Raw genomic sequence first — 14,048 nt, 5'->3', positions numbered from 1 at the left:
TAGGCACTTCTTGCATTCTCCTTTTGTTTTGCTTGATTTTTTTTTTCTGTGCAATTGCCTCATTTTGAACTTGAATAGTGGCCATAATATCTTCTTCCTCATTATACTGAACTACTCCTGATTCTACCGCTAAATTCCATGTGAATATATTTTCTGCCATGTCTTCTTTCCAACTATTCCCTAGCCTTTTCTGACCACATGGGCTCCCCTCCTTCTTCTTTGAGTCTCCAGAAACCTAAAAATCCTTCTCAATCCCTCCAAACATAAAATTTGTATCTTCCACCAGTGTACCTTCCTTTCCTGAGTTTGATTCCTCAAGGTTTTTTCTACTCTTTATTGTTATTTCAACATTCTTTTTAATGTTCCCAACTGGACAATTTGCTTGTCCAAGGTCATTCCGCATCACTAAGTCATCTACTTTGATTGTGTTTGTAATCTTTTCTATCTTTTTTCTTGCTCCCAGCCCTACATCTCTATTACCATATTCATCAGCATTGTGTGAACTTTTATACCACACGAAACCAAATTAACATTCTAATCATAGTTGTTAGAACTGGACCGACCTGGTTGGCAAGACAAAAAAATTGATGAATTAGTTACGAGACCGATTTGGGCAAAGCAAGGCACTAGACAAAAAAAAAAAAACCGGTAAAAACCGATTTGATCCGGTCGATTCTGGTAAAAATCGGCAAACAAAAAATCCGGACTGGTTCAAGATTTTTTTTGTTATAAATTAAAACCTTAATGCTAGCTTAAAGGAACCCCCAACTCCAATCCCAACCCCAACCCCGCTCACTCCAGAGCTAGAGCCTCCCTCTCACTCTCTCACACTCACAAATCTGCCACTGCCCACCGCCACCGCACGGTTGCTTCCACATCGCCGGCTCCTCTGCATCTCGTCCCTGCTCCTGTGCATCTCCGGCACTATGTCGTCGCCTCCGTCCGTGGCTTGTCTTCATTGTGTCGTCGCATCTCCTTGCTCCTGTGCCGCTATGCGTCTGTCATCGTCGTCGTCGCGTCCTCATCTGGTGGGGCTTGCATCGCTGCTGCCTCCCCCCTCGCTAGTCTTTGCATCGCCGTGCTTGGTCTCCTTCTTCTCCCCTGCATTCTGCCTTCACATCATCAGGTAAGCTTTTTAATTTTTTTTAATTATTCATTATTGGATTATAATCTGTTGATTTGTTACTGTTTTATATGATTATGGTGAATTGAGCTGCTGTTTTTATAGTGTTGATGTTGTTTTTATATTGTTTTGTGAATGTATATTGTTGGATAGTGGATAGGCTTTATGAATTGAGTTGTTTTTATAGTGTTGGTGCTGTTCTATATTATTACAGTCCTTTTCTCTACCCACATTCTTTGATTTTATAATAGTAATAATTTTTTTATTTAATAAAAAAGAAAAGGAAAAAAAAATCTTCGACCCGGCGGACCGGCCCGCCCGCCCCGTCAAAACCCGCCAATTTGGCGGGCTCCAAATCCTAGTTCGACCCGCCTTTTTAGCGAGTTCAGTGGATCGGTCCGACGAATTCAACTCGTTTTGTCACCCCTACATTCTACCTTTTTGTCATCAAGTATTTTTTTTATTTTTTTAAATTATTTAATGGTTGGATTATAATTTGATTAACCGATGTTGATTAATTGATTCAATTGATTCTTGATTGTTGCTGATTATATTTTATTGATTATAATTTATTAATTCTTGGTAGATTATTCAAATTTGTTAATTACTGTACTATATTATTGCTGTGAATTTATATTGTTAGATACGGAATAGGTTCTGTAAAAAAATTGTTGTTTTGATATGGTTATTGAATTTATATTTTTCTTATATTATTGCTATTTTATATTGAAACTTAAATGTTGTTAAAAGACTAGTGAAGATATATGTATTTTAAATTTCTAACTATTTTAATTTTTTTTTCATTCATATAGAACCGAATCAATCAGTTCAATTAGTGATTCACCCGATTAAACTAGTAATCTAATGATCCAAAAACATTACCGATTCGATCACCGTTCAGTTTTAAAGCCTAAACCCTCCCACTCTCGGTCGGTCAGTCTCCCATAAGGCCAATAATAAGGGTGATAACTGATAAGACAGTTGGCCAAGCTTTTAACGATAAAATAGATTTTCCACTTACAAAGCTGAACTTTCATACCACACAACCAAATTAACATCCCAATAATTAAAAGCCAAATCAAATTAAATCAAATCCCTGCTCAGTCTCTTCTGTTACCGTACTTTCCTCCGTCACACACCAAACTTTTACGGCAGCCCCACCGCCACCACCACCAATGGACGAGTCTCCACCGCCACCGCCACCTCCACCTCCTCCAATGACCCTGGACGGAGTCGAAAACGACGCCGTTTTTGCCAAGACACTCGTGCTGAGTAAACGCGAGGTAACCGCTCGTCGGCTCCGCCGAACGAGGCAACTCAGACGGTGCTACAGAGGGCACTACTGGGCTCTAATGGAAGAGATCAAGTCCAAGTATAAGGAGTATTATTGGACCTACGGTAAGAGCCCCTTCAAGGAAACTAGCGGCGTAAGCGACGCTGTCGTTTTGGGCGACGAGAACAATAACAACGCAATCGGCGGCAATGAGAAGAACAATAATGCCGTTTTGGGAGTTGGAGGAGACGACATTGTTCGGTGCGCTTTTGGTGGATGTAAGATTAAGGCTATGGCGCTTACTCGGTACTGTCACGCTCACATACTTTCGGATCCGAAACAGAAGCTCTATCGGGGATGCAGAACCGTCGCTAAAAAGTGAGTTCTTTTTTACCCCCAAGTTTCTTTTTTTTTTCTTGCAATTTTTTCTTTGGTTGATAGGCTTTCTTGCAATTTGAAATTTGTTGAAGAGTTGTATTTTAATCTTTTGTTTTTTGTGTTCGTTTTCATGTTGCGCTTTTTTCTTTTAGCAAACAATGAATGGAATTCTTTTATCATAATGCGTGTGTGGTTTGGAAAAGATGGGTTGAAGTCTCAGAGGAAGAAACCTGCTTTGTTTGTGGTTCAGTGTGGCTTCATAATTTTGCACTTGCTGATGATGGATTTGGCTCCTCTAATACTTAGGGTAAATAGAATCCAAGGTTTTAATTGTTGAGAATTAGGAGACTAATCCCCATGGTATCCTATCGGGAAAGGAAACTAATTTGAGTATGTCACGCCTAGTCTCCAAGGTTTCCTCACCTCGAGTCGTCACTGGTCCGAGTGTCTCTATCACAAATGTAAAACCATTGATGGTAGATACTTAGAAGTATCTGGTAATATGTATATTTAATTTCCTTGTGTTGAAAATGTGCACTTTACCCCTCTATAGTGCACCTCAACGTTACAGCATAGTTTTTGAATGTGAATGGCGGCTCACGGTGGAGAGCGAAAATTCCGCCATAGGATTATGGCGAATGGCGTTGTGAGAAATGGTGGAAATGTTAGATAGGACTGAAAATACATGTATATCCACAAAATGTAGAAAAGCTGCACATGTAATAGATTATGAAATCTAAGCAATATAAGCAACTTTTTACTCATGCAGTGTGCAATTAATTCAGCTAATCAACAGATAAAGAGTACATTAAGCCATAAAGCACAAAAATACAAAGACATAGAGCTTAAGTGCAAACTATGGCATAGTCAAATACTAAAAACTCAAAAGAAACACCAAAGACGTTGTCTCATCTTGCTTTTTAAACTAACAAATGAAGTATCTAGATTGACTAGAGATGAAATGGAAGAAGAACGAATGCCAAGAAAAAGACTAAAAATAGAACTGAAACAGAGTATTGAACAATTGGAACAGAAACAGTCTTGAAAAGAGAGCAGAGGGAAGAGTTGGAAAAAGGAAAACCACCTAGAGCGGAGCAGGAGGGCCAACTGGCGGCAGCGGTGATGCCGTGATGGCTTCTTTCTCAACCAGCAGTAGTATCAACTTTCTTCCCAAAGGCCTGGATGGTTGCATAGTTTGATTTAATTAATAATCAGTATCTACTTAATTTGTTTGTTTTGGTAAAAGTCGAGCATTTTTTATTTGGAAAATTTTGTTTAGCACAAAGACAACCCATACAAAGTAATACAGATTATGTAAGATGCTTTTATATATATAATGCTGTCCTGATTTCTGTCATTCATTGGCTGAAAATGCAACTGCTTTTCATAATTATCCCATTATACCAAAGTTTTATTATAAATGGTAATCCTATTGGTCAGTTCGTTTTATGCCCACCTCAATCTTACTTAAGTTCTTGGAGAAAACTATGTTATGGCTGCTTTGGTTACTAAAAGAGTATCTTATTTTGTATTCAGTAGTGTCATATGACTCTCGCTTACCAGCTATTCATACTAGTTTATGGATTCAAGCCAACCAAAGAATCCAAGCATTGCACTTTATTGGTCAACAATGTCTTGCAAATAGTTTATTCTTTGGTTGCATTCAGAAATATCACTATCACCTGAAAAACTCACAACACATCTGTTGACTTCTGTTCCTGATCTAATTGTGCATCATTGAAGCATAAATGCATAGAGTTTCACTTCACCTTCTACCACACAGTTTCTAGATTCCATAGAGACAACTTCCTTATCACAAGGTGTGTTTGTGAATTGAGGATTTGGAAGGGAAGGGAGCTCCTGGAAAGGCTTGAGAATTAATTATAAGTCTGATTTCTAATTCAATTCATTCCTTCCCTCTCTTTCCCGTCAAAGCCTTCACTTACAAACATACCCTTTGAGTTTTTTATCCTTACTTGCTGTTCAAGGTATGAGAAGCTTTGTTTGTAATTTGTACTATGTTCTTAATTTAAAGTCTGTAATTTTAAAATTGATGCTTTGTCCTTTTCTATTTTGATGTATTACAATACTGTCCTAATTCCTATTCATAATAATTACCATTTTCTCAGACAGACAAATTTACTGATAAAGGTTTATGGCTCTATGCAGTTTGCCAACAGGGCCTTCATATTGTAATAAACCAGTGTTGAGGTCTGTGGTTCCTGCTGCTTGCACAACTCATTACCAATTAGGTGAAAAGTGTCTTCTTCGTGCTGTAAAAAGGGCAGGCTATAATGTTCCAATTAATCGGAAGCCTAATGTGAGGTTACATGTAGTAATTAATGAATTTCTTCGCCAAATCCAAAATAAACGAGAAGTTGCACTGAAAGCAGGTGTATCTAAAGTTGAGACTCAATAAGAAATAAGGTTAAGTTTCTTATTGTTTAGAAGATGATTGTTGTCTAAGACATTGCATGGTGTTGGGCATATTCCAGTATCTGGGAGAAATTGGTTAATGATTTGGTGTTGAATGACGATCAATAAGAAATGTACTTATATGTCTGTACATCATAAGTATTCCAAGTATGTCATTAATTTTTTTTCTTTTCTTGTTTAGTCACATACTTTGACCCTATGAGCAGCATTGCAATATTTCAATTGTTGATTGTTACTAATAACCAGAATTTCTTGACTTGGATTAAGAATCCTTTTGTGAATCTATGAGAATAGCAATAAGACATAATTAGTTCATTTGATATGTTGAAAGTTTTGGGGTTCATTTAATGACTTATTGATCATTTGACAATACTGCACTAGAGACTTTCTACTGTTGCAAGAATGTCAAAATGATAACTTGAAACTGAAAGGTTCAACTGTTCAATTCAATTTCAAAGTTCTCTTGACTAGCTACATGTTTAAAAGGATTAGTGGATATGCTTGACAGTTTTGTTATTTCGGTTCTTGCACTGCAACTAAGCACTTTAAAAAATATAAAGAAATATAAGTGTCTGCTAATTCCTTGGATCCTGTTCGGTTTCTAAATGTTGAATTGTTGACTTTAACATAAGTGATCAGTTGTATATTCAGAATTTCAGATGCTACTGATATCAAGTACATATGATTGAAAGAAAATACACATACCCCATTATTTGGATTTGGATCTTCTAAAGTTTAAATTTCACTTTAAAGAGTAAAGTGTGATCTCTCACCATTGATTTCATAGGTGGGACCAAATAATAAATATGAAAGAGAAAATATTCAAAGGTAGAAAATCACACTTTACTCTCTAAAGTGAAATTTAAACTTTAGAGGATCCAAATCCCCATTATTTTGGTGATAGTCACATTCTAGCAATAATGTTTGTGAGTGCTATTGGGTGATCACATTTTCTACAATAATTTTAGAAAATACCTCATGTTTCTTTCAATTAAAGGGAAAAGTATTATTGTTATTGAAAAGGGATTTAGCTCCTCTAAAGCAAAAAAATTTATTTTAGAGGGAAAAATGGAAACACGTGAAATCTCAGTTTTTAGTGATAAAATCGATGATTGATGTTATGATAAATTGAAATCACATGCATAACTAAGCCCGGGTTTGTCAGAATCCACTCCCTTAATTTTGTCATCAAGATATTCCTCAATTTATAGTTCAAGTGAGCTCCTTACTTTAGAGGAGCTAAAATTCATTCAGTAGTAAATAAAAGCTGGTTTTTAGAAGTAGGTGAACATGGGTGGATACTTTTAATGTTCTTTTTGAGCATATTGCATAAACTGCTCCCTTTTCTATGTACAGCGAAAGTGTTAGAAATAGAATATATAGTTATATACTTAAATCCTGATGCATAACATGAATTGAAAGGACCAAATAGTCCATACATTGACTTTTAAGGCTTTTTATGTTTTATTCTTTAACTCAACAACATAAGAATATAAGTTAGTAGTACTGTCACTACTGTTATAAACAGAATCTAGAAATATATGTTCTGGTTTTGACACTGTAGCAGAGCGCTACAGCCCTCCAGTGTTATCTGATTTCTTTATTTATAAGCACCAAGTGGGAAAGGACTTCTGCTATTATTTTTTATTGTTGCCATTGTAATAGTTGTATTGCTCAAGTAAAGTGGATTAAGCCAATTCGCCTTTGTATTAGTTGAAAATTTAGTTTAGATATGTTGATGATATTGTGTTGGAATTAAATGAATATGACAAGCAAGTAATATGAATTTGATGTGGATTTGACTGATGAAATTTTGGTTTCATTGACGTGAGCCACATTTATGTGTTAACTTGGTACACTAATGAGCTGTGTTTGGCATTCATCATGGGATTATAGGTTTCCAAAATAGGGTGTTAGGTATTGGCAGCAGAAATTGACTTATGTCCAGTACCTTCAGGGGGAATTGAGTGGTTTAGTCTTGCCTCTAGCGGTATAATGAATCCGTTAAGGTAGAAAGTAGCTAAATTCCTTTTTTTAGTTTGATGTTTTCTATGAAATATGGCTTAATATTTTCCTAAGTAATAAAATCCATCATCATACCGCATGACCCAACTATCTCAATCAACCTATGTGCATCTGTTATAGTCTATGATACACGGACACGAGACACGACACGTTGACACGCGAATTTTAAAATTTTACATGACACGGAAACACGTATACATATAAAATATAAAGTATTTTTTAGATAAATCGTAATGATATTTTAATATTTTATTGATATTAAAATATAAATTAATTTTTTAAATTATTTTTATTGTCTTATTTTGATTATATTAAGTATTTAAAATATTTTTTATTTTAATAAATAATAATATATACTATATCTAAATTTATTTTAAGAATATATATTAAGAATAAGATCGGACATGCTGACACGGTTTGGACACAGCAGATACGCGTGTCAGACGAGTGTCGGTGAGTGTTGTGTCTGAAATATGTCCGACATGCAAACACGGCAACTCAGCAAAGTGTCCGTGTTTCATAGGTAATAGCATTGCTCTATGCCTGCCCTTGTTGGTGACTATGTCATCCCTCATCTGTTGTTCAATTTCAACGGCATGATATCTATTATGAATTGCCGCCATACGGACGATGATTATCGTTGTTTAGAATTCATCATTTTGCAGGCAGTATAGTGCAAAAAGTTTCTTATACTCATGCATTATATGAATTTCAAGTTCTGAACATATTGACTGCATGTGAAGAAGTAATAGATTGGTTCTTTCCAAATTTTATGATTCCATTATATTTGGGATTTGGTTGATGTGGAACCATTTAACATTGTAAGGTAGCATTTCGAAACTGTCTCTTGTACACAAACACAGTCACAGAGATAATGAGTACATAAACCTATTTGGTAGCTTAGACAGGTATAAAGGCAACGAAGTTTTTCTATCCTCCCAAAAAGTAGGGGCAGCAATGGAGACAGGACACTGACAAAATTTCACACTTTTCTTGGTATTGATCTTCATCTTTGTTTGTCTCTATCTTTGCCTCTATTGTTTCACTGTTCTTATATTTGTATCCCAAGAGAGTTTCTAAATACTACTTAATGAAGTGAAGATGCTCCCTTCTCTTAATAATTTATGCCTGGAATTCACTTGTTAGTTCTAGTAATAATTGACTTTTGCGAGCCATTCCATCTCATGATCACTTAGCTTGTTACGGGTGCCATTGAATCTTATTATTAGAATATAATTAGGATCAATTAGGATCAATTAGAATTATTTAGTATATTTGAATATTTATTATAGAATATTACGTCTTTATTATTACGATTCTCTTAGTCCCTATAAATACCCTTCTATATTATATCATTCCAGAGAACTTAAATAGACAAATTGAATAAGACACACAAATCCTTTCTCCAGTTTAGTCTCTTGTTTCCAACACTTATTTGATTGACTAGTAGATCATGACTTTTTTTACATAGATTTTGGTAGAAAACTAGAGTATTGAAAAATGTTGCCTTATGATGATGGGCTTGAACCGCAAGATGTAATAAGATAATCCTAATGAGATTTATATATCATCTTGATTCTTGTTTTTAGGGTCTAAATAGGTCAATCTATGATTTGAATTGATCAAGTGTGGTTTCACTTCTTGAAAAAATAAATAAACAGATTCTGCCTTTGTTAACCAAACCTAGTTGTCAGAGATTATACTACTAGTTTTATTATCGAGTTATCGAGCTGGAGTAGAATACAAAAAAAAAAAGGTACTTATATTGCATTTTGTTTTATAATAGCTACTAATAGTGTAACACTTGAATACCGTTTCTGTTCAACGTTGGTATAATCTTTCCTTATTTATAGCTATCTCAATTAGTGAAAAGGTATTTTATAGTTTTAAAGTTTTTCACTTTTTCATGCTGAAAGTACCTCATGCTCAACTATATTTTCTGAGTTTATTATGATTATGATACCCGTTATATTGGTATGAATTATGATCAATAAATGCAACAAAAGAAGAAAAAGAAGTGGGCCATCGTAAGGGTTCTGTACTATAGTGCGATTCGAGATATATAGAAAATTAAACCAACTTCCTATAATAAAATAATAAAGAGGAGTGTTAGGGACAGCAACTTTTGTGGTTTGTAGTAATTAAGTAATTATTAATGATATTTTTAATAATGTGAAATTTTATCTAATGGTGTGGAATTACTCATTTTTTTTTTCTGACTACATGTTGAACAAAATTTAATAAAATTGCTGGCTCTTAGACTTTTCCAATAATAAAAACTAGAAGTTCCAAGAAGAAGAAAAAGTTTCTTGTCACGTTAACGGTATGTGCCAAGTGCCATGACAATTAGGGCAACAAATAAGAACATTACTAAAACTTTGATAAAAAATAATAAAAACTAGAAGTGCTTCATAAGCATCTCTTTGCATTAGCTACTCTAACAACTACTCAAGAAAGAAGAGATGTATTTTCACTATTTTGTTGCATATTCACTGCTTTAAAAGTTCTAGTCTGAATGTATAGGCTCATTTTTATTGATATGGAGGCTTTGTGTGTTATTCGGATATGGAGTCGGAAAGCGCAATACAAATATGTGGGGCAGCTTTTTTGTTAATGTCAGGTCCAACAACTCGGATGGTGCGAGTTGTTTGAGCTTCATATTTTGTCCAGCAAATCGGTTGGTCCGATTTGAGGAGGAAGAGATGCTGAAATTCTGGATGATGGAAATCATACCATCCGAGTTGCTACTATAATTATTTTTTTTTGTGTTGTGTTATGAAATCGGAGGTCTAACATGCAATTTTTTATTATTTTTTTGAATTCAGTAAAGGTAATCGCATGGTCCGATTTGGTTGGGACTTTAAATAAAAGTTGGTGAAAAGTGGATCAGAACAACCACTATCTCATCTTCTTCGTCTCCTTCTTCAACGGTCCTCCTGGTTTTTAGTCTCTCTGTTTCGTCACTTGTTTAGTAAAGGAGCCAAAAATCCAAAACTCAAGTTTATGAGTTTGTTAATGTGATTGAGAGAAATGAGTGACAGAGTGTTATTGAAGGTGTATTATTTTGGTCAGATTTTGTTACAAACATCTGAAGGAGTAACATTTGTTTGTGAAAATCCGTTAGATTTGGTGATTCCTTTTACAATCTCATTTGAAGAGCTCAAATGTGTGATCTGTGAAAAGATTCATTCTGAGAGGGCAAGAAGGATATCATGTATTCTATACAGAAATCCTATACAAGTGTTTGGTGGATTCGTCCAGTTTCAAACCAAATATGTAACGGACGAAGCGAGCATGCAAGATATGTTTTCCATGTATATTGAAAATCGGAGTCAACTCTCGTTCATCGAGTTGTATGTTGAGTTTGAGCAATCTGAGGCCGATCGGAATATTCTACGGGAGGATTACAATAGTAACAGTGAAGAAGAGTTCGAAAGCAACTACGAAGTTGTTGGTCCAGATGGATATGAGGTTCAAGGTGACGGAGCTATGGCTCCGGATGTGTCTGATGTGGCAACTGCACTGGCAAACGATGTGCCGTTTGAGGAGCCATCATTCATGCGAGTATTGGATTTGGAAGCCATGCGTGTTCCGAAGTTTCCGGATTATACCAATGCAGATACGTAATTCTCCGTATTTATACGAAAGATTAGAATTTTTTATTAATTTATGTTGATAGTTGGACCAAGTAGCTAACTTAGGTTTGAAAATATACTCGATCCGTATTTCTTTTTGTTTACCTATTGGTGTATTTAACTTTAAGATAGTAAATTTATAAGAGAGTTATTGATTTACTTAAATATAAATTAGAACTTATTGGTTAAGTAGTAAAATAGTTAAATATCCGTTAATATTTATCTGTTAATTTAGTAAATTAAGTAATTATAAATTAGAATTTATTAGTAAATCAATAAAATTAAAATTGGTTAAATTGGATTTTATTAAGTAAATATAAGTAAATTAGTTAAATTAAAATTCGTTAAGTTGGTTAAATTTAGTTAAATTAAAATTAAGTCAATATAAATAGGAATTTATTGGTAGATTAAGTAAATATAAGTAGTATATTAGTTTAATTAAAATTGGTTAAGTTGGAAGTTATTAAGTCAATATAAGTAAGTTACTTAAATTAAAATTTGTTAAATTGGTTAAATTTAGTTAAATTAAAATAAAGTCAATTTAAATAGAAATTTATTGGTAGATTAAGTAAATATAACTAGTAAATTAGTTTAGTTAAAATTGGTTACGTTGGAAGTTATTAAGTCAATATAAGTAAGTGAGTTAAATTAAAATTTGTTAAATTGGTTAAATACAGTTAAATTAAAATTAAGTCAATATAAATAGGAATTTATTAGTAAATTAAGTAAATATAACTACTAAATTAGTTAAATTAAAATTACTATCTGTTAGTAGTTTAGTTGAATACAAATAAGTATTTGTTAGTAAATTATTTAAATATAAATAGTTTGTAGGGTTTTATTATAATTGATGCGGTAAAAATTTGTGTTACGTTTATATTTAAATGTTTAAATATTTGTGTTTTCTAATTTGGTTGCATGGCTGTTCTGGTGGCAGAAATTCCTTTTTTTGCAGATGGTGAATTTGCCGTTGGGATGGAATTCAGTTCTAGGGAAGCTGTTATTAAAGCGATAAAAGAGTATACTATACGAAGAAGCGTAGATTACCAGGTGTATGAGTCTGAGCCGTTGACATTTTATGCGAAGTGTACACAGTATGGGTCATTTTCTAATAACTATAATAATTAACTTTTCTAACAATGATAATTACAATTAACTACAATAAAGTAACACACTTTTATAAATTAATACTAATAACCATTTAGTTCTTATTTATTACTATGTCCAACTATTCATTCTAATCACAGTAACATTTAATAATATCGTAACAATTACAAATAATTAAAAATTTATAAAATATTTCAAAAAATAAATTATATCCAAAAATTAATAACAATACGGTTTTAATTGTATAATTTATTTTCTAAATATTTTAATATTTCACTTCTTCTTCCGAAATTCTAAAAATTATAAAAAAAATATTAAACAAATTAAAAAAAAATTGCGTTTCTTTTTTTAAACTGCAACAACAAGAATATAGCATCATCGTTAACACACTAACAATAATAATATTTAACCCACTAACAATAACAATTTTTATACAAAAATAGTGAAAAAATTAAATAAAAAAATAAAATAAAATGAATCTTACTCATTCTATATATATTTCTAACCTCAGACACTAACAAACTAACAATAATATTAACAACTAAATTTTTAACAATAATAACTATAATTATAAAAATTAAAAAAATTTTAAACAAACTTACATAATCTAGTAAACTGAAATAGTGCATAATGTGAAGCTCAGGACGATCAACATCTTTAATTTTATTTCTTTTTGACATTTTTCTATACTCTCCACCATGCACCAACAGCAGAGAAATGAAGATAGCAATGGAGTTTTGGGGTTAAAAGTGAAGGCTGAATGTGTTAAACTCGGATGGTGGGAGTTTTTGTTGCATCCAGCAACTCGGTATCTGGGGCACCGTCTGGAGAGCAAGGATTGAGCGCCGTGTGTCCACCATGCAAGAACACGGACCCTCCGTTTTCGTTACAACAACTCGGACCCTCCGTGTTGCACAATGTGTGTCGCACGGTCCGATTTCCATTAGGGGCTGACACCACATCGATGTTCAGCACCTCCCCTTTCTATAACTCGGTTTAACACATTTCAGGATTTCATATGAAAATTAAAAAGTGAAATGTATATATAATCACTCTTTTATTTCTGGTTTAAATATGATTTTCGTCCTTAAAGATATTGTAGATTTTGATTTTGCTCCTTACATATATATTTTTTTATTTAGGTCTAATTTTTTCCCTAAAAAGTTGGATTGACTCTATTATTTTGTTTGGTTTTCACTCTATATAATTCGTTTTAAGTCCTTAAAAATGATAATGATTTGTCTAAATCATTTTGGTTAAAACTTCATATTTTCTACAAATAATTTATCCAGTCTTCTAATTTTAAGGTAGTAAAATCAATTGTTAATTCTTTTTTGAAATATTTGGACTAACGTGAATATGAAATTTTCTAAGAGTCAAAACCAAATGTTCTTAAAATTTAGCCTAAAAAGACCAATCCTTTCTCCCCGTTTATTTAAAGATGAAAACCAAATTCACGATATTTATAAGGATATAAATATAGTTATGCTTTGATCTGTAGATAAATGCATAAAGCTTTTACTTTTTATATTTATAAAAAAAAATTATAATATAGACATTGCAATTTATACATAAGGATATTCTTCTTCATGTAAATTAGATTGCAATAATGTCATTAATGTGAGTGCGAAATGCAGTGACTTGATATTGTCTTCTCGGCTTATAAATTTGCGATTTTGATCGCCAAACTGTACAAATTAAAGCTGGAAAATCTAGTTAGCTTATTAGAAAATTTGGTGAGAATTATGTATCAATTCAAAGAGAAAGAGAAGGATCATGTGAATGTGTATGACCTACTTGCGAAGGTTCAATGAGATGAAAGTAGGCGTCAACATCAATTTTACCTCCCCATGTCTGTTTCATGTTGATCCAAATTAAATAAATAAGGGGTGGACCGTGGAAGTAACTCAGCCAAGAAGAAACTAGATTTTGCCCTTATCCATTTCTCGTTTCTTTTATATATATATATATTGTTAAAGAGTCATGCACTTTAATCAATTTGAGTTAGTGGAGTGGTTATATCTTGTATTCGAATTTTGCTTTATATATACAATAACTCATTAACCAATAA

At 33.1% G+C, this 14,048-nt stretch overlaps 2 protein-coding genes across 3 annotated transcripts in view; both read left to right on the top strand.

Annotated features, from left to right (window-relative positions):
* LOC107604918 (INO80 complex subunit D) lies at window positions 764-5,510 on the top strand. 2 transcript variants are annotated; one of them, XM_016306636.2, is made up of 3 exons: window positions 764-1,126; window positions 1,936-2,774; window positions 4,944-5,510. In XM_016306636.2, the coding sequence occupies exons 2-3, from the start codon at window positions 2,299-2,301 to the stop codon at window positions 5,191-5,193; spliced, it is 726 nt and encodes a 241-aa protein (XP_016162122.1). In that variant the 5' UTR covers window positions 764-1,126; window positions 1,936-2,298; the 3' UTR covers window positions 5,194-5,510. The 2 variants fall into 2 exon arrangements, with proteins under 2 accessions (XP_016162122.1, XP_020960488.1); XM_021104829.1 differs by having other exon boundaries at window positions 1,011-1,127; window positions 2,276-2,774.
* The window catches only part of LOC107647335, a 7,935-nt gene continuing 5,675 nt past the window's right edge, over window positions 11,789-14,048 (top strand). Inside the window, exon 1 of the mRNA XM_016351417.1 lies at window positions 11,789-11,957. Within this exon, the coding sequence (XP_016206903.1) occupies window positions 11,789-11,957 (169 nt within the window). The remainder of the gene's footprint in view (window positions 11,958-14,048) is intronic.

Source organism: Arachis ipaensis, chromosome B06, assembly GCF_000816755.2.
Source record: "Arachis ipaensis cultivar K30076 chromosome B06, Araip1.1, whole genome shotgun sequence".
NCBI classification, from domain to species: domain Eukaryota; kingdom Viridiplantae; phylum Streptophyta; class Magnoliopsida; order Fabales; family Fabaceae; genus Arachis; species Arachis ipaensis.
The sequence above is the reverse complement of the archived record's forward strand: the minus strand, read 5'-3'. Positions and strand labels throughout refer to the sequence as shown.

Bases quoted from the DNA above. Each gene is read 5' to 3' on its own strand.
- LOC107604918 (XM_016306636.2), top strand. From the start codon at position 2,299: ATGGACGAGTCTCCACCGCCACCGCCACCTCCACCTCCTCCAATGACC. The intron at 2,775-4,943 runs GTGAGTTCTTTT...GGCTCTATGCAG, and splicing joins TGCAGAACCGTCGCTAAAAA to TTTGCCAACAGGGCCTTCAT.